The 20,953-nt window shown below is 47.1% G+C and overlaps 1 protein-coding gene across 26 annotated transcripts in view; it reads right to left on the bottom strand.

Moving 5' to 3' along the window:
- LOC142074887 (transcription factor 4) overlaps positions 1-20,953 on the bottom strand; it is a 236,140-nt gene that overhangs the window by 66,747 nt on the left and 148,440 nt on the right. For 5 of the 26 annotated variants that reach the window (XM_075135842.1, XM_075135847.1, XM_075135843.1 and 2 more), the window contains exon 1: positions 4,463-5,254. The exons of 20 other annotated variants lie outside the window; for them this stretch is intronic. In XM_075135842.1, the coding sequence (XP_074991943.1) occupies positions 4,463-4,633 (171 nt within the window). In that variant the 5' untranslated portion in view covers positions 4,634-5,254. Of the gene's footprint in view, positions 1-4,462; positions 6,657-20,953 lie in introns of those variants that run through there. One more of the 26 variants, XM_075135844.1, reaches the window with a different exon arrangement.

Genomic DNA, 20,953 nt, shown 5'->3' with positions numbered 1-20,953 from the left:
ATTTTAATTGACTAGGAAGGTATCGTGACCCTCAAGAGCAGTGCTACAGTGATTTCTGCAACCTCAAAGATTCAGAATAAATTTGTTCTATCTCCCTTCCCTTCCTCCAGAAGGTAAAACACAACCCACTGACTGTGTCAAAATTTTGTGTGTGTGTGTGTGTGTGTATATAACTGTATATATATATCATTTTATGTATATAGTTATAATTGACAAAATTTTGTTTTCTTGTTGTCAGTAGGGAGCCTACAAGATTATATTAATTTATGATATACACATACAGCCCTTCCATAAACCCCCCAAATATTGGAAAAGTCGTCTAGATATTTTGGCTTCTACTCACAATCCTGAAAAGAGTAAGCTCTTCTATAGACGTACGCATATACACACACATATGGATTTCAAATCATGAAGCCTAAGCTGCCCGTATGTGGATGCAATTTGATGAAGGAGTTGTAAATTTAGTGTTACTTTGTTACAAAATCTATCCCTACACTTTGGAAATAGTTTAAAGTATCTTGTAACTTTTGCTAATAAATATTTTTTTATGATCTGCGCGTCAGTACTCCAATATTCCCAGCAAACGAAACGCTGACATTTCTTTAAACAAAGACGAACCATAAACATCACGCTGAATTACTGCCGGTTCAGCCCGAAGGGTGCAAGCACAAGGGTCTCTCACTTCGATTTCGAGATTTCTTCCTCCTCGTGCTCGAAAAGAAAACTTTCCCCGCGCCGTTCCCAGAGCGACGCCAGCCTCGTGCCATTCACAACTCCGCACTTGTCATTATTAAGCGTGGTACATGGAATTATTACACTCTTTGGCCTAGCCTATTAGCAGGAATGATACCATGGAGCATTCATCTTCATCTAGGAACTTTATGGAGTTGAAAAGCTTTATAATAAGAATAGCAGACAGAATGTAAACAGGAAAAACTCATTAGCATTTACTTTTTGTGATTTGATGACTTGACAAATAACTATTTCAAAACAACTAGTTTGAGAGATGGGTTGAAGCTTGTTAGGATAAAGCAAAAAGAGCAATTACAATAATTATAGGTTTCCCTATATGATTTAACACATGCGCATGGTGGGAGCTGATGATGTGATCTTAAGATACCATTAAAAGAAAATTTTGCCACTTTTGTTTTTCATTTTCATTTGCAATAATTCCTTCTTTATAGTTCCATGCATTTCAATATATTGTCTATGACCAAATAATACTTTATTAAAATCTCAGTGAGATGCAATTGAAAATAAGCAATTCTGAAAATCAAATTTAGACAGTAATCCTGCATCCATCCCCTTTCAGGTACTGTGCATACCCTAAAATATCACCCACATCTCGGGTAACGAGAAGCAAGGCTTAGGAAAAAAATGGCTCTTCTTGTCTCATTGCTTCCAACGTAATCAAAGTGTTAATCTAGTTAATCACAGACAGCAGTGCACACTTCTAACTCCTTTGCTAAAACGTCCTTCTTATAATATTTTAGGGAAAAAAGTGAATCAAGAGCCCAATATTTATATATTATACCATCAATGTAATCACCAAGCATTAGCTTATCTTTACGCTTTATTATTTGACACTGGCAGTTTTGCTACTAAGATTTTCTAAAACAAATATCCTCTATCGCAAGAGATGTGAAGGAAAAAAGATTTCTTACCGATGAACATCAGTAAATAGTTAAAGGCAAAAAGTGCTCTCCCATAGAGTAAGCTCTCCTAAAATGCCCTGCGAGCGAGAAAAAAAAAGCAAGCTGCAGAAAACGTGTTCTGCAAATCTTGCATTTATGGCAGTTTAATTTTTCTCCAGCCATTTTTGTGACTCCTGTACCCAACTGCCCTCCTCTTCCCACAGCAACTTCGATTCAGAGGGCTTTGGAATGATTTTGCATTTTTTCTTCTTTTGTTTATTCCCAGGGAAGACCTGCTTCCGCTGCCTGCTCGCAGTTCAGAGAGTTCAAACTGAATTTAAACAAGTAATTGACTTGTCACTGGGAAAAAAAAAAGGGGGGGGGAAAGGGAGGAATTCAGAACTCTATCTTTCCTGCACAAGGAAACTTGCGCCAGACAGAGCAGCCCCTGCTCCGCTCCCACAACTGGGCGAAAGCCGTGCAGCCCCAAGAGCCGCGGGTCCTTCCGACGAGGCGTTGTGAACAATTAATGCATGGCATCCCCAATCTCCGCACGATGCCTGGCACCACATCAAGAGCTGCACAATGCGGAACCGGAGCCAGAACAATGCCGGCTCTATAAAACACAAAAATCTGTTTGTCAAGTGGACGCAGGAATACTTTCTCCCCCTCCCAAACGCGGCGGCGCTGGCCTCATCCCCCGACTCCCGCAACTCCCTCGCCGCGGCCGATGCCCCTTCCCGGGCACGGGGAGGGAGCGGGCAGCGCTGCCAGGGCTGCCCGTCCCCCCCCGCGCGGGGACCCTCGCCTCTCCCTTTGTGCTCGCCCGGCGCGGGGACGCGCCGAGGCCAGGCTGGCTTTTCGCGACCACCTTCCACCCATGCTTATAAATACATCTCCCGCGACAGAGCGATGCTGGTTTTTACGAGTCCCACCTTCTGAAAAACACAAAGAACAGGGGAAGAGGCCTGGCAGCCGAGCGGGGTTTATTAGCCCTATGATGTCATATTCTGCAGTTTTATGTAAGTACGACAGGCGGCTGGCACGACAGGACGACATTACGGTCTCGGCGTTCCCAGCCTTAGTGACACGGACCGTGGGGCCGCTCGCTGGGCAGGCCGCGCATTTTGCTTTCCATGTTTAGTTACTTAAAAAAAGAAACCAACAAAAAATACACAAATAGAATGAGGGGAAAAACCCCAAACCAAGAGGAAAACCCCAGCTCCCACGGCCGCCTCCACCTCGCTTATCAAACACTCCACCTTGCCCCCCGCGAGAAACATCCAAAGAATAATGAAGTTGGTCTAAGTGTTGAAAATTGTTTACCGTAGCCCTGACGCCGTGCAAGCGCTGTGCATTGCTGCTTCCTGTTTACAGCCTGCTGTCGCCAGGATTTTATTACGTACTGAGGATGAATAGCAGTGTTTGGGAACTTTTTCTTTTAAAGCTACTGAGGCTGGCCGGCCCTGCCATGCATGGGAATGTCAGGTAGGCTTTAGGTGTAGCCTTAACAACTCTGGAATAGGAATAACTAATTTAAAAAAAAAAAAAGGGGAAGAAAAAAAAAATAAAAGCCCTGCTGTAAATTTACAAATCTATTTTTTGCATTTTTATAATTTTAAATTTCAACTGTTTTTCCTGTGCAAATTCACTTAGTTCCTACCCACAAACCGAGCGTCCTGCATTACCGCAACGCGTTATTTGCAAAATATTCAAAACAAAAGATGAGGCCCACAACTCTCGCCAATAAGCATATTTAAAAAAAAATAAAAAAATCTCAGTTATTCAAACAGATGTTCATTCATGAGAGTGGCTTTCCGTACGAAACAATCCGAGCTGGATGTATTATAAACACACGCCGGTCTATGGCACACATGCCTACACATCCACACACAGCCGGGCAGGATAATTAGTTTGCTCCATCCACTCCATCCGAAACGGGCCTGGGTTAAAACTCTAACAGTCCCCGCTTGGCCCAGCTACGCCGCCCTGATTGGTATCAGATGAAACGAAAGAAAGTTGAAAGAACACAGACTGGAGCGGTTTGCGGAGCCTGCTCCCCCCACGCGCTGCCCGCCCTTCCCAGCATTTCCAAATTTTATTTTCCTCTCCCTTCAGCAACAGTTCCCCTCCTTACCTCGCCCTTCCCCCTCCCCCCCAAATATTTTAAAATATACTGAAATACTTTTCCTTCTCAAGGCCCAGCCAGAGAAAAAAAATAAACCTCCAGATGGCAAGTATAAACCTTCTGCTGGGGTTATGCACAAAATACCAGACACTTTTTTTTTTTTCTTAAATAAAGCGTTTCTGTTGGAAGGGGGGGAAAGGGCCGAAGTCAGAGGCACAGGCGAGGCACTACCCCGCGGGCGGGAAGGGGGCTTTTTTGCCATTTTCGGGTATCTCGGGACCCCCTTCCGAGCAGGGCCCCGGCCCCGCGCCGTCCCGCCCGGCTGCCCGCACCCGCGGGTCGCGCCGGGGGCCGAGGTGCGGGGCAGCCCCGCTCGCTCCGCGGCCGCGCAGCCCCGCTCCGCTCCCGCCTTACCTCTGCTGCTCTTTTTTTTTTTTTTTTTTTTCCCCTTTGCACTATTCTGACTTAACCCCAAACTCTTAAGCCCGGGCGGACTTTCCACCATACGCAAAAAAAACCCCAAACAAACCATCACTCCCCCCCCCCCCCCCCCAAAAAAAAAAAAAGCCCCCAAACCCGCCTTCAATGGCACGAGCGGCGGCCCCCCCCGCCCCGCCGGGCTCCGGGAGCGCGGAGGATGCTCGTCCCCGCCACCATCAAACTTCTCCAAATTACACCTTTAATTGCAGCGCCGGCTTACCGCTTTCCCATTATAGTAGTACATCAAAGAGTTGCCGCCCATGCCGGGGATCGTGTATGCGCAGTACATGGTCCCGCCGCCGCCGTCCCCCTCCGCTCCCGCTCTCACAACTTTTATTTCAAACTCGCTCTCCCTTTTTTCACAACAATTCCTCCACTCGCATGTTCCCATATGGCCGGGCCAGGCGCGCTCAATATGCAAAGCAGGGCGAGACCATTCGCCGCGCGGGGGCGGAGGCTGCGCGCCCCCCCCCCCAACCTTCCCCCCCTCCCGCGCCCGCGCACCGCCCCGCGCCCGCGCACCGCCCCGCGCGCTCCCCGCTGCCGCCCGCGGGGCCGCGGAGCCGGGCCCATTACCGAGCGGAATACAAATGCGCTTAATTGCCTCCCCCTCTCCCTCGCCCGCTCCCTCGCTCCCCTCTCCTTTTTTTCCTTTTTTTTTTTTTTTTTTTTTTTGTTTTAATTTGATTAAAAAGCGAGTGGCAGGAAGGGAATCGTATGATGCACATCTAATAACTCCGCCATCTGTCCGTGCTGCTGGCGCGCTCCCAGCATTGTGCGCAGCTGCCGCGGCCCGCCCGCGCCCCGCGCAGCCCCGCGCAGCCCCGCGCAGCCTCCCCCCCGGGTTTTGGTTGTTTGGTGTTGTTTTTTTTTTTGTGCGTTTTAAATAATAAATATCCCGGCGTCCCGGCCCCGTCCCGCCGGGCGCTGCGGACAGACATCGCCCTGCGCGGTGCCGGCCCGGCCAACGGCGGGGGAAGGGGGGGGGGCAAGGGAAGGGGGGGTACGGCCCCCCCCACCACGTCGGGACTCACTTGAGCTTGCCAAATTCAGAGCATCACAGGAAAGGAGGGCCCCTGGGAATTGATCCCAAATGAAACTAAATCATTTGCATATGCCGAAGCAAACGCCATCCGAGCATACAGCCAGTCTCCGGGCTCGACTTTAATAATTCAAAGCACCTATTTCCTTACTCCTCGGCGCGGTAACACGCCACATACAGTATTAATCAACGACAAAGAGATGGCGATGTCAATTCCGAGCTGTCGTCTTGGGCGACGGCAAAGTTTTCTTTCATACTTTCCACCCAGATCTATAGGGTCTGTGTGCGTGGCGGCGTATGGGGGGGGGGGGGGGAAGCCAGGAGGAAAGAATGAGCAGAGGTTTATCTAACTCACTTGTTCTGCATTTATTCGGGAGGTCCCCAGAGGTTTGGGTAAACAGTACTTGAATTATAATCACACATTTCATTCAAATTTCATGCTTTGAGGATTTTTTCCTCATTAGAACAGTTACTTGTCAATCTGACAAGATCACATTTGTAACCTTTAAACCACCCTCAGCGTATAATACATAAGGCCAAAAATCCCAACTACTACAGGTCAATGTGCAACAAAATGCTCCGCCAGAAAGGGGGAGAAAACGCTCCTCAAGCCCTGGGCTCGTAGCAGGTGGGCAGAACATTTACTATTCCAGTAAATCCACTTTATAAAACTAACCTTCTACAATAGCTACATATTAATGCTCCAGAGGTGATCATTTATTAAAAAAAAAAAATTTACAATGTTTTTAATAAGCACCTAGAAATAAAGCCCGTTCTTCCCTTCTGCGTTTGCAAACTGCAAAATATGGTATTTTCTCTCTTAATAAAAGCTGTAGTTTCACAGCTCCACACAAAGTTATACAACTAGCATTACATTTTAGTACAAATTTTACCACAAAATTAGATTGGATGGACCTTTAAATCATCTAACTCAATCACTTCCCTGCCACAGAAACAATCCCCTAACTCCAGCAGAATAGGCTTTTTCTGACTGGCACTAGATAATTCTTCAAATTTCACGTGTCGATGTCTACAGGTCACAGAAAGGGAGAGAGACCCGCGACTTGAAAAGCCATCCTTGAATCGTGACCAGCGTGTCATGAAAATGACTGCAGATGATTTCAGTTTGTTTTTTGCAACCTCGGAGTGGGGAACAGTCCAACTTCATTTGGATCCTGTCATACTAGTGCTTTCATTCTCCTGAATGGGAACATTTCAGTATAAATATATTGTACATAACATGATAAGAAGTTAATGCGGTTTGCAGGGAGTAAGCCTATAACTGTAACATCATTCTCAACACATGACAATAAAAATTAATTACTTTACCATATCATATTTGCATTGAGATAACTTTAATGTATTTTCCTGCCTCGCTCGGGAACTTGTGATTGTCCCGGATATTTTTCCTTTTTTCTTTTTCAGAAATAGAAATGCGTATCTTGCATAAAACTCATATTATTAATAACAGCCAGGAAGAGAGACACCGACTGCATGCAGGGCTTTGAAATGACGCCAGGCAGGGCTATATTAGTCCTCTGCCACCCACCCACCCCTTCCCGCACCCCTCTGCCCTAGCAGCCCCCCAACACAGCCCTGCTCGGGAGACCCCCGTGGCTTTTGGGGGTGCGGGTTGGCTGCTGGCACGCCGGCTCGGCTGGGGACGCGTCTCCAGCCGCGTGGCCCGAGCTGGGCTCCTGGCTAACAGGAGCCCATTGATTAAAAGAGCAAACTGCTAAAAATATAAGGGGAGTTATCTGACGAGAAGCAGCCTTTTTAAAAAATTAAATCTTTGTTGGTGTTTTAATCTCCAAATGCAGCGCTCTATGAATTTGCATCTGGCCGCGACATAGCTGCGCTGGGGATTTTCGCTGAACCAGGCAAAAGCAGTTGTTCTGCGCTGGGTTTTGTTGTTAATGCGGGCTGCTGGAGAGCCAAGCTCCCCGGCAGGACTCGGCACCGACAAAGGCGAGGATTTGCCGCCGGGATTCAGCTCCGGACATGCCGGCGTGAGGGTGTAGGGGGACGCTGCAGGTGCAGCTGTGCGGGACCCCCCGCAGACCCCCGCGCCTGCATCTGCGCTGCCGAGCAGCTCCCCCCGCACACCCACCCGCCGGTGGGCGTCAGGCAGCGCCGACATCTTCCAGCCCTTGCCACAGAGCGGTGCCGGCAACGCTGCAATTACGTCCTTCGTCTTAACGAGAGGTTGGCAGCGTGGAGACGCCGAGGCGCAGGCGGGGAAGAGTGACGTGGGGACAGCGCGTCCCACCGCCCCGCGCCGCTGCCGGGCACCGCACCGGCCTCCTCCGGTGAGGAGGAGCAGCTTCCCTGCGGTCCTGCCTAACCAGCGTGTTGTCTCCATTGCCCCAAAGGTACTTGTTTTCCAGGTAAAGGGTCAAGGATGAGTACTTAAACCTTTGTTCTGGTAAAAACGATGTTATACTGTACCCAGAGGGAATGCCACCAAAGGGCAGGGGACTTTAAAATACATACGACCTAACAGATGCATAAAATGCTCTGATAATGCATTATTTCAGCACTTTCTATGTTAGGCGTCATTCTTTCAGCATCTTCGAGGTTGCAACAGAACAAGGCTGATCAGGTGTAACTTACCCATGCATTCACGGTATAAATATATTCCCAGAACACAACACAAGTAGGGACAAATGCAGCTCGATGTGTCACCTACGTAGCATGACACAGCAAATGTAGGATGCCATGGTACACGGCCATGTTGTCAGAATCCAGTTACTTTAGCGTTATCTAAGTTAACAATTTCTTTTCCTGCCCTCCTGTTCATTTTCCCCTTGCACCGCTGGTCACGGCAGAGCAGCCACCCAGGCAAGGTATGGCGAACTGGTGAACAGGCAGAGAAACCAGGCGGGGCTGCCTGGAAATAATCAGTGCCGTGACTTCCGTGATAGAATTTTGACGCTTTGGTATATATATATACTCGCTTCCATTCTCTCCTTGCTTCTCTTGTGTCAGATCCCACCGGCAAATTCCAGAAGAGGGTGAGGAAACATTTGAGAAATCCAAGAAGAAGAAGGAGGAGGACAGAAAGGCAGGTTCTGCAGCTCCCGCAGGAGGCCATCTCTCCTGGTCCAGGAGGAGAGGAGGGCATGGGTCCCTGCTTTTCCAGCAAGATTTTCAAGACATAAGATTTGGAAAGGGCCTCATTCAGAGAGCTGCTGAGCACCCTCCTCGCTCAACCAGGGGTGCTGCAATGGATGGTGTCCTGAGGGAGCAGCTCCGCCGCTGGCACACTTCGTGTCTGGAAAGAGACCTTCCAGAAGTCACAGCAAAAGGATGCTGGAAGGAAGAGACAGCAGTCACGTTCCTGACACAACCGTAACTGAGGTCCTCAGCAGAGGAGCAAAGGAAGGGAAGCTATCTGCTGGATGACAAGCTTGCAGCCACAAATTGAAATGGATAGTGGTAAAATATCAAGTAAGATGATTAAAATAGCCAGTATTCCTCTAAGTCTGGGTCACTTGGATAATCTCATCCTTCTTACACAAATCCTTGAGTGTAGTTATTAAAACGTACCCGCCGTGGGTGGAGAAGTGGCTCTGAATGTCCAGATGTGAACAATTTTACCCAGCTGTGGCTTTTTGCCCCAGCTGAGTGACCAGGACCTCCACTCAGAGGTCCCATGAAGACATGCCCCACCTCACGCCCCACCAGCCTTTTCCGACCAGCTTCTCTCCTACTTAAGCAAATAAAACAAAGTGAAGCAAACCCCAGCTCTGTTCCCCAAAGCCAGGTCTGTTTTGTGTCCCAGAGGGGACACAAGCCGAACCACAGAAAGCTCATTCAGATGCTGGATAAACACAGGAACAAGTTGCACCACATTTACCTTACACAGACATACAGATGGGACATGTTCTCGGTAGCACATGCCGTGGCCGTTTTCTAGCCTTGGTTTTGGAGGATCGCAAATTGAGGTAGAGATTAACCTGCTGAACTCTAGATGACAAAATTTATAATCGTCTCTTTTGTAACTATTGCAACTAAAGGTAACGCTTATTTTCCTACATTTTTTACATTAATATTCTCTCCTCTCTCCCTAGCAAGAGGTTCATATTCAGATCCTTGTGCACCATAGACTGCATACAGTATAAATATCTAATTATACAGATGCTATATGAATAAATCAGATCCTAAAAGCCATAGTCTCTAAAAAGCTACTTTAAACCAGCCAAATGTGGATACATCTGCTTTAATATTATAGACTACCTATTGATGGCAATCCTAATCAACCTAATAATCCTACGCCTTGTTTCCAGGCTTGTCTGCCAGGAGGAAGCAAGCCTTTTTTCCCAGCACTGAACCTAGCTCCTCTCTTTCTTGTTAAGAGGACAAACTCTCTACCAGATGGTTTAACCGGGTGCAGCTCGTGGAGCGGCCCTGACAGTTGCTTATTCCAGCAGAAAGCCCGGACCGAAGAGCTGGGATGGCTGGCAGTGCCACCTCAGCCTGCTTCTGAAGGACTCGGCACCGACCCGGCTGGCATCTGCGGCCATGCTGGTACGACGGTCCTTGTCCACAGTCATGCTCTGTGCATGAGTCAGGTCATCATGCTAGTACCTGGACCTTGCTAAATTTTCAAATAACTTCAATAAAAATGCATTCGCATGTTTTTTTCTAAATTGAAACGGTCGGTCAGACGTGACTCGTGGGTGTCAGGACAAGTGCCGATTCCACCGAATTCTTGTACATTTGTATGTACCAAACACGTTAGACAGGCACATCTGCTATAGCCAGAGCAGGTTTTAAGCAAATTGCCCTTTCGGCAGTGACTGATTTGGTGACATCATTGCACGTGCTGCTGTTCTTGCAGTGCCAAACACAAACTAATTGGCCGAAGTGGGTGCTGTGGCTGAGTTGGAAGCCAGGAATATGGCAAAAGAGTTGGTCTGAGATTGCCAGAATAAACCATAGAACATCTCTGCAAGCATCTGCCAAGTTTAATCTGTAAAATATCAAACAACTTCTCCTTTTACCTCAAATGCTATACAGACTCTATTTACTAGATAGCACGTGAAGTTAATAACATAGTAAAACCCTAGATCAAAACTGGCTATTGAAAACCAAACCAGCATCCAATGTTTGCTTCCCAGATAAGCCAATTGTAACACATGATCAGGTTGAGCACAGCCCCTCCGCTGCAGCGTGAGCTGCCCTGGACCCCCGGCGCTGGGCAGGGCACTGGGGGCAGGCAGGGAGGCACCGGGCACTCTGGCTTATCCGCCACCTTCCATAAAACTTGTCTTACCGAAAGAAAAAAAAAAAGGCCCAGAAACATACTTTACAGTTAATCTATTTTAAACAAAACTGTCTATCTAAAATATCCATTTGCCACTAGGTTTATTTTTGACTACACTGCTTGTGAAAAGCCAAGAGAGAAACTTAAACCACATGGGCCAGGATTTCTTCTTGCACAAAGGCACTATTGCCAATTTTTACCATTTTATCTTGAGTATCAGAGTATTTGGTGGGCTTGTTTTTCTGGAAAGTCAGAGCTGCTGTAGTCACTGATTACAGGATGATCTGAGATTTCATATTTTGAAGACTAAGCTTCTAGCTCTGGTAAGTGTGGAGGAGAGCTGGGAAATGGGAACTCTGAGGCAGAAAACCCCAAGAGCTAATAAAACCAACCCAATCTTTACTATTTTTAAAATCTCATGATTTCTTTTTTTGTGGATGGGAGGGCGGCTGACTCATGATATTTGAACCTTTGAGGTTAGCAATACTACGACAGCTTCTCCACATTGCTCTGGCACCGTAAACGGACCTACAACGACTGCAAGGTGGCATCGGGGTTACCGGCCCCAAGTCAGGAATTCTGCTGGCCTAGACTATGGGCCTGAACTTCCCATGGGCTTCGATTCGGGATTCGCTACGGAAACAGACAGGAAAGTGGGTTTAAGGCTCGTTTCTGACATTTTCTCCACGTTCCCAAGGCACACGGGGTTAAGCGACAGGATGTTCCTACATTTGGAAATTTCAGTGTCATTGGTATTAATGTGAGACTATGGACGTTGTACCATAGTTTAGAGTCCACTGGAGAAGTACTTGATAAAATAAACGAAGAGAGTAAGATTTTTAATACTTCATACAGTGCCGAGCAGTTCACCAATTGTACACACCACACAATAAACAAGTAATTTCAGATTATAAGGGATTATCTTTGCTTTTGCAGTTGAAGTACAATCTAGAGTGATCAGTGCCATAGTTATTGCTCGTATTGCTTTACTGAGAGGTTTCCACAAGTTCTTGGTCAATTGTTCTCCATTAGCATTAGCTGCCATTACAAAATAAATAAACATTTTTGAAGCATAAGCCAACCAAGGACCTGATCTTATGTTCAGTCTTTAGGAAAAAAAAAGCACACTGTAATATAATGATTTTCGTTAGTAACAATATATATTCTCCCAAGTGGGTTCAGTGTTTTATAAAATGATAAAAAACCTACTTGCACCAGAACTTCAGAAAGAATTTATATATATTATGCTGCTGCACAATTATTTTTTAAAACAGTACATGAAAAAAAGGAAAAAAATGTGGAAAAGGTAAGACAAAGTTGTGGACACCATGCAAATGGACACATGGCTAATGTTAAGAACCGAACCGTGGCCTGTTTTTCAATCACATGCAGCAATTTGTCTACATAGTAAACCGTTAGCAGAGCTGATCAAAGCACTCAAAAGCATTTCTCACTACCCTCCTCTCTGCTAAACGATCTGCAGGACTGAACATAGATGTGGGATCCTGCAAACTCGGATTCGTTCCCACTCTCCACAAGAATCTGGGGAGGGAGCGGGAGAGGAACGCTGCTCCTCATTTATTGCACATTGCCATATGGAAGACTTTTCAGCTGTTACATAGTTAGGCCTCGCAGCCCCTCTATCTAGCAGTTAAATATTATTCTGTCACCGTTTCCCTTTGTATAGGCGGAGAAACCGAAGCTCGGCGAGGCCACGGGCATTGCGCCGGTGCTGCAGTTACAGCGAGTCAATGGTGCCAAGGGGATCAGAGGCTGGGGCTCCCTGGATATGCTCCTCCGGCACGGGGCGTCCCAGGGGAGCGGCTCGGGCTCTCTGCCCCCACTACAAGGGAGAATACGAAGTACGGTCACCCTGCTCCTGGTAACCGGTGACCTGGCCACACTGGGATGCACAAGGCATTTGGGAGGAGTGCGTGCCGGCGGCAGAGGAGGCTGGGCTGCCGCTCCGGCTCTGAGCTCCCGGGAATGCTCGGGATGAGGAGGTCACGTTTACACGTGTGTAACTTGCTCTGAAGATTAACTTTGTACTCGGGAATTCCTTGTACTTGAAAATAACCCCCAACCTCAAAGAGCCAGACGAAAGCAGGGGTAGAGATGGTGCCTTTTTGGAAAAAATCGGAGAACGAGGCAAAATCTGTTTGCATTGCCCACCCACGCGCATCACCCTCTGTACTGAGCAATACGGATTGGTTTTGCTGCTGGGTGTGAGGATGGCTAATACACAGAAAAATGAAGTGGCTGGTCCTGAAGACCTCAGAGAATTAGGGAGGACGCAGGCGAATTTGAACCCCGTTCTGCTGTCGCCCTGGGAGAGCAGCCCCAGGGAAGGGGAGATGGGCAGGGGAGATGGAAATGGCACGGCGAGAGGTCTGGTCAAGGTGGAGACCATGAAACTGGGACGCTGCTCAGAAGAAAGAAGGGAGGGCCCTGTGCAAGGCTTGCTTTGAGGATACTGCTCAAACAAAGAAAAGAATCCGGAATAACGGGTATTTAAAGAACACAAAATGCCGCTTCGTGATCCCACACCCTACCCAGAGAGTCTCCCCACGCCACAGGGAGAATCAGGCCTTGGGCTTCCCAACCACGCAAACGAAGTGCCGTCCCCTCCGCATCCCCGACTGCTGGGGTTGTGTTTCTGACCGGGGTAGTGCTCACGCTCCCCGAGAAGCAAAGATGGAATTAAAAGGGTTTTATAACACTTGAAAGATTTGTGCTGTCCCAGCTCTGGGTGTGCAAGAGCAGCTCAGCTGAGCTGCAGCACAGGAGGGCCCCTAGCACATATATGTCTTGATATTTTATCAGTTTTATCTCTACGTTAAGAAATATCAGAGGTTATGCCCCAGCCAAAAATCTGCACCCTGTCACAGAAAGCTTCACCTGATATTCTGCCAGAGCTTTTTTGTTTTATTTGTGTCTCATTACTCGTGGTTACCTCTCCTCCTCTACTAAACCACATCATTTCTCTTCCCTTTTGCTGCTTATACTGAGTTAGCCTTTGAACCCTGAGCATGTTGCGAAATTCTGGAAGTCCTGCTCGCTTTCCAAGAAATCAGGACTGAACTTATTGCTTAAACCTCGTTCTGGCACAGGGGAGAGGAGCTAAATCCAGGCTGGGACCGGGGCGCAGGCGGGCAGGCCGCAAGGTTTGCAGGGGGTTGGTGAAGCACCAGCATGAAAAGCATCAGACCCTTCCCAAGTCTCAGCTCTCTGCCTGCCGTGCTGGACTGGGCTGTAACCAACGTTAGCATTTTTGCTTCTTACAGTCTTTTTTCCCCTCTCTTTGCATAAAATCGTTTTGTCGCTCGTTCTCCAGGAATATCGCCCGGAGGAGGGAAACTGTCGGGTATCTATCTTTCCTTGGAGATCTTCAAACAAAAGATGTTCTCTGCAACATTTGTCAATTTTCCCATTAAAGATGAAGAATTTAGCTTTCAGAGTGAATTTTAACCCTTCGGCTAGTAACACTGGATTAGATGCCATAGTAACATAAAAAGCAGTAGACAGTTGTCTAGGCTGGGCATCCAGGTGCAACGAGAGCCCCGTACGAGAGGCGCGCTCCTGCACCCGTGGGTGCTGTGCACGGTGCCTCCACGACGGCCGCGGTCTGGGCCGATTACAGTCGAATGGAGCAAAGATTTTGACGATGCTCTAAATAAGGGCACAAGTCGCACTAATTAAGCAATTCCTGGAGTGGCGTGTTTGTGTCTGATGTACAGCGTGCGCGGTGCATAGCCGGCATCGGGACTGACCTGGGCCAGAGATGTGCTTGTACGCGGCACCTGCTAACCGCAGGGTCGAGCTGACCGAGTTTGGCCTGCCCTTACAATGTCCTTGCTTTTGTACGTTTGTCCCCTAATGGTATCTGAACATTCTTTTGTGGTTTAATACCGAATGGCACAGTGCGGGAGGATAATTAGTGGTAAGTATTAAGCAGTTTATGTTATTCTGTGATTAGAGAGTAAGTCTGTGAGGTCTTCGGGCACTAGTTCCACGATGTTTTATTTTTAATATGTAAAATCCTTCAGGAGAAAAGGGTGTTTGTACCTTTGATTTCATTGGGCTTTTCACAGTGAGTAACGTGCTAAAATATATCTTGCAACCTGACTGGTTGGACTAAAGATGTCAGGCTGCTGGGTCTTCCGAAACAAAGTACATGATTTTGTGAGTAATTAGGGCCAAGCAGTGGTTTCACTGTATATTTTATATTATATCAAATACGCATATTATTTATTTATATACAAAACGCACACACTTAAAATACATAGCAAACCAACTGTAAACATATACATATTACAGAAGAAACCTCTCACTGAAATGACATGCTTACACTTTCCCATGAACTTTTCCTTTCAGCAATCCTAATTAACACACCAAAAGCACATTTTCAATTCTACGAATCCAGATGCTACATTAAAATACGTATTTTTATACCACAGCCGTTCCTAGAGGCCTCCGTCACCCTGCGCTGCACAGGCTCCGTGCTGAGCCGGAGCCTGACCTGAAGGGGTTACAGCCTGGGTGAACAAAGGCTGTAAAGGCCAAAAAAAGGCACCCCGAGGTGAAGTCGCTTGCCCGAGAACTCTCTGTCAGGTAGGCAGCAAGCCTGGGCAGCAAGGTCCAACTTCCCTGGTGCTGTTTCCTAACACCGTACCATATTCCCATCGACTGCTCAAATTCACACTTAAATGCCTAACACATGTTAGTGCCAACTTCCATAACAAAATATGGTTATTTGGAAGTCCTCGAAAACCGCTTTTGCTTGAAAAGTAGTTAATGTATAGCCAGATTAAGAAGGAAATCGACTGCTTGCTGATAAACTCCGTGCAGCCAACTCTTGGGATTTTATCAGGAGTCCTGCAGTATTTCCTGCTCTTTTGGGGTTTTATTTTTTTCTAAAGCCTCAGCTCCAAAAATTCAGCCATTACATAAAAATCTAGATTTCATTAAAAATAGCAGTTCCAGGCCCTCATAGCTGTGGACAAAACCTGAAAGTGTGATGAGAGCAGAGCTAAAAGTTCAGAAAAAACCAAGAGGCGAACACAAACCCACTACATTTATACGTTTCCAAAAGTCTGCTGAATTTTGTGAACTCATGTCTCAGGAACCCGAGTCCAGATTTTTAACGTCTATCTAGAGGCTGGCATCGGCGTCCAGGTGCTATCGGAGCGCGGTGGAAACGCGAACCGACAATCCCCGTGAAATCCCTCTGCAACATGGAGCCCGGCACGAGGGGCGGCTGCGGGCAGGGGCGACGCCGTCCCTCCGAGCAGCTCCCGGCGAGCTCAGCCGGCCGCCGCAGCACCGCAAACCCCACCTTCCCTGCCCACCCCCCCACGATTTTAGGGGAGGCTCGGCACTCCAGTAGCGGTGATTTTGGTAGGTATCATTTTTGCACTTGGAACGTCCTTGATTATTTACTGCAGTAGCCACAGCAGAGAAGCCTTCAGCCATGAATTAAGTGCAGCTCGTTTCTTCAACCTCAGTAACAAACCACAAAATGTACCTTGCATTTTAAACTCTTCCCCCAAATACCACACGGGAGGAAAACCTGAAGTGATGGCTCATGTCAGAAGCAAAACAATTCAGGAATAGCCTCTCAAATAATACAAGTTGTACTAAAAATTCAGGCGCTGCAGCCCCAAGACTGGCAATGAAGTGGTTAACAGACATATGCTGTATAATTAGGAGATGCATTAATGATTATGAATAGTAAATGACTTGGTGCAAGGAAAAAATCTAGTCAAAAGGGACATGCACCTCTCTTACATGTTTATTAGAAACTGTATATAACTAGAGAATTCTGCTATTAAGAATCCTGCATTATTGGTGTAAATACTTCCAAGGGTACATCAAATTGTAATCTTTCATACGACATCCATCAAACCAGGCTGGAGATTTTGACAAACATTAAACACAGTAAGGAGGCAATTATGTATGCATGATTTAATCTGCAACTAATTAATATGCAAATTTATTCATATGTTAGTTACTAAATTAAAAATGCAAAGAAGCCCTTATGGTGATTCTCAAAATTTTGCACAAACAGAACATTTAAAATATAAGAAAAAATGAAGTTTTTTGGAAACCTGCGGCATACTTTAAATCTTTGGAAACCTGTTGCACAGAGATGGTTCAAAAATATTTACTTAAATACCGGAGAATGATAAAAGGTGCGTTAATTTTATGTCAGAACGTGGTGGCAGAAAGGTTAAACACGAATCTCTGAAAGTCTTAGGAGATGTGCACTAATTATCAAACAAACTGTATTCTAGACCGAACTCCCACAGCCTGCAAAAAAATTCAGGCTCGGCACAAACCGGTCATCTTTCTGGCATTTGTTCCATTTGCGGATGCGTGTGTGTGCCGAATCCAAGTCTATTTTAACACCAGCCGATACCCCCACATCCTCACTCGGCACTTGGAAGCACTCTGACGGTCAGTGACACAAAAACCCACACCCTGTTTTCACCTGGGTAGGTTTTATGTTTAAGAAATCTTCTGGAAAGATTGAAAATAAGAGGTGTGAGGGAACTAATTGGGTGAAGGCGGACAGAAACTGCCTTTAATTCTTTTCCAGATGCATCTTCAAAGAAAAACAAGGATGCAAACAAGAAGCAGACATTTAGGATATTTCCTGGAGAATTGCTACAGCTATGGTTCGGAATAGTTTCTACCCCCTAGTAGGTAAGTAAAGAAGAATAACTAAGTATATATTATACCATTATTTGCATTTTGAAGATATCCATAAAGGCATACGTTTAACGTGCCAGAATTTCCTTTCAGTCCCATTTCCAGGGAGAGCTCAGTTATATTCCGAGCTCTGTACGTGGCTCTGAGACTAAGCTGGAGCAGCCAGCGTAGCCAAAAAATGAGGCACAGGTCGAATACCGAGGAAAGCACAGTAAGTACTTCCAGGCTGTTTCCTGGGCCAGTGAACTCTCACCATTTCCGTTTTTTTTCCTCCTAAAAAAAAATACAAGCGATCAGCTCTGCGGCAGGCCGGTGCCAGAAGAGGCTGTTGGCACCAGCTGCTCCCGCTCCCACCGCCTGGTTTGGCCCCCGCTGCCGAGGCCACGCCGGCGGCAGCGCGCCCGCGGCCCCGCGCCCGGAAAACCCCCGTCCCGGTGCAGCCCCCGGGAGCTTCGGTCCCAGCCCCGGGGTGCCGGGTCAGAGCCGGGAGGTCCCCCCGGGCGCGGGGCTGCGCGGCGCAGCCTTCCGCGGGGTGGGACCCGGCGGGGACCCTCCGGGCTGGCGCGGGTCCTGGCGAGAGCAGCTTCATCCGCTGGTGGGACTGCACACACTGCTACCGCCGAGCGACCCTTGTCATGAAAGCGATGAGCTATTCTTCAGTTTTAATCAGTGCGGTTGTACGAGCACTTCCTCCTTTTGTGACTCACTGATGCAGAGCGCTTTTAGGATCAGGAAGGAGCACCCAAAGACCACATTTACCCAATTTAAGGGGAAAAAGTCTAGACCGGGATGGAAAACTGCAGCAAAACCGCTTTGAAAAGACGAACAGGCTTGGTTGCACATATTGAAATCCATTTTGTTGCGCCTTGATAGGTGACTCTTGATTTTTGTTTAGGCCAGAACCGAATGTAAGGCTTTTGAAAGCTTAAACGTACACATTTATGCATTCATTACACAGTGTTAAATCTAATTTGTTCTTTTTACTGTCACAGGAAGCACATGTTTAAAGCAATCTGTTTCCTCATATGAATGCTTTCCTGTCTGTTTGAAAAAAATTGCAACACACTTTACCCCAAGTAACCAAGAGGTGATCATAAATATCCCTAAATAGCATTAAACAGATATGAAAGACATTAACACTTCCAGAATGCCAAAGTAGTATTAAAAAAAATTCTAACAGATGCTCCTAGGTCAAAAAGTGAAATGTGTGTTTCCTGAAAAAACACTCTCATCAGAATCATAAATGAACTGTGAGCGGAGAAATGAGGTGTTGCAGAGCAAACGAGAGGATCTTTTTGGTTAAGGACTCTCGCACACTATTGCCAAAGTGTGGTTGCAATAAAAGAGCCAAAATTAAAGGCGAGTTTGCTGAAAGCCAATATCCTTTGTGCTCCACCAGGTGGCAATGACAACAAGGGAGGGCTGCCGGCCCCGGACCTGCCCCGGCCCCGCCAAGCTGGACTGGGACCAAGCGATTTAACTTTGCCTTGTCACTTTGTGGCTTGCATTTGGCAGGGAAAAGATGTTCTCATCTGGAAACGCAGTCAAATCACCTGTAATATGCAAATCTAGCTTCAAATACCCAAGTCACCGAAGCCCCTCTCGCTCCGGAGCGGGGACGGGCGCTGCCCTGCCTGGGGGTCTCGCTGCACGGCCGGGCGATGCTGCAACACATGAAGGCTACCAACGGAACGGGCCTTGGAGGCACCTAAAATATTCAAGTCTTTATTATTTGCTAGAAAAGCAGCAAATAAGGGAGCCTTTAAGCCTCTTCTTATTTACGGCGTAGCAAGGATGGCATCGGTAAAACGCCCGTTGCTGAGCCATCCACGCCCTCAAATACTGCGGGTGGGCTCTGGGTCCGGGAGGGCTCCCGTCCCCGTGGCCAGCTGCGGACCCCCGGGAGCCACCCAGGGCACCTGCGTGCGCCTTTGCAGAGCCAGAGATTAAACCGTATGCATTACATCCGTACGCATTAAATATGCAGTGCCGACTAACGTGAGCTTGTAACACCTCAGAGCATCGGCACGGCTGAAAGGAGCCCTCCCAGGACCCGAGAAAAGGGGATTCTCGAGGTCTTCCTAGGGATTTCCAGCAGGAGACTGGGTGACCACAGCCCAGCAGCAGCTCGGTGGGGAGAGCAAGCAGGGCAGGACAGCCCGTCCCGTTCTCCTGGTGGTGCCCGTGGGGCCGAAGCTTTGGGAAGCAAAATGCAACACGCGTCTATGGGTCTAAAACCACGCCGGGGCCGCTGTGGTGTCCCCTCCGCTCGGGCGCTGACTTTAACCGCTTGTTTGGCCTGTCGAAAGGCGCTGTATGCCATTGAAAATAAAATAACAATAAAAAAACAACCAGCCATTGTAGGCCTCCTAGGTTTTGTGCCAAGAAACTGTCAGGGGAGCTTTGCTATGCATTTAACAACGTTAATAGTTATTGGAGCTCTTTATGCAATTTTTTTTCTATATTTTCGCTATGCTGATTTTTTTGCTCATTTACCGCTTCAGTGTAAAGGCAAAAAATACTTCAGAGCAAAAATTAATGTTCCTGTGATAAAACACAGAGACTCTGTTAACAAATGTACTCCAGTCAGAGCGCAAGCATATCAATCTTGACGGAGTATCTTAAAACTTCCATAGATAACTTCTTCATTAACGCCCTGCTCTCCCCTCCGCACACTGTTATCACTCCCCACCCTGACCCCATGTCCAATCTGTTCTGAAATGGAAGAAAAATGTAAAGCGAATGAGATCAAATAAATAAATCCCCAGCCCCAGAAGCCATCCTTTCCAAAAACCACGTTGGAAAGGCCTGATACAAGATAGGATTTAAATGCTTATATCTTAAATGCTGAACTGTGCTAATCAGAGATCTGAAGGCACTGCACTGCTTGTAATGAATACAATCTACAGATAATATTTAAAGAAAAGCTACAAAATCAAATTACTGCATAGAGAATTTTTTTTATCTTTAAATGCCTTTTCCTCACAATTATCCTCAAGTTCAAACAGAAAAATTAAGTGCTGAGTTTTACACTTGTGAAACTCAGCTTAATTCCAAAATGAAGAGAGTTACAAATTACATAGCTATATAAAGAAAATGATTGAAGGCTGGTCATGAAATCGCCATTTATTTTTACATTTATTTACCGAATAAAATGCATTTTCTGACCGATCCTCGCAGAAGGGAGTAAAAGGGAAGCCGAGATGCGGGGCTCAGCGGGTGCAGGCAGGACCGGCTCCCCGGCGCAGCGGCCAGGGCTGCAGCAGCTCCTCCAGCTGCAGGGTCACCGCTGGCAAAAACGCACATCCCTGGTTTGTCTTTTGTTCTACTGGGAACCTTCCGATACTGATGCTCAGTCCATGCAAATAGACAGATTGGTGAAAAGTTTAAATGGAAAATGCGTGTCAAGCTTAAAGGGGAAAAAAGACATCAGGCTTAAGCATGCAGGGCACGTTTCATCCCAAAGAACAAACCAAACTCCCCGGGAGCGGGGTCTGCTCCTTGGGTGCCAGCACCATCCTAACTGCGTCAGAGGAATAAACACTGCTCTGCCTAAAAAACAATTTTAAAAGAACTGCCTTAAAAATACTGCCCAGTATCTACTGTGTCTCATTTTGCCCTTTTTGCAGGCACTTGGAAATCATCTGGATTTGTTGGCCAAAACCTTCAGCCCATGAAGGTAAGTGCCT

The sequence above is a fragment of the Calonectris borealis genome, chromosome W (assembly GCF_964195595.1).
Source record: "Calonectris borealis chromosome W, bCalBor7.hap1.2, whole genome shotgun sequence".
Lineage (NCBI taxonomy): Eukaryota > Metazoa > Chordata > Aves > Procellariiformes > Procellariidae > Calonectris > Calonectris borealis.
Note: the sequence above shows the minus strand (reverse complement) of the source record. Positions and strands in the feature narration are given on the sequence as shown.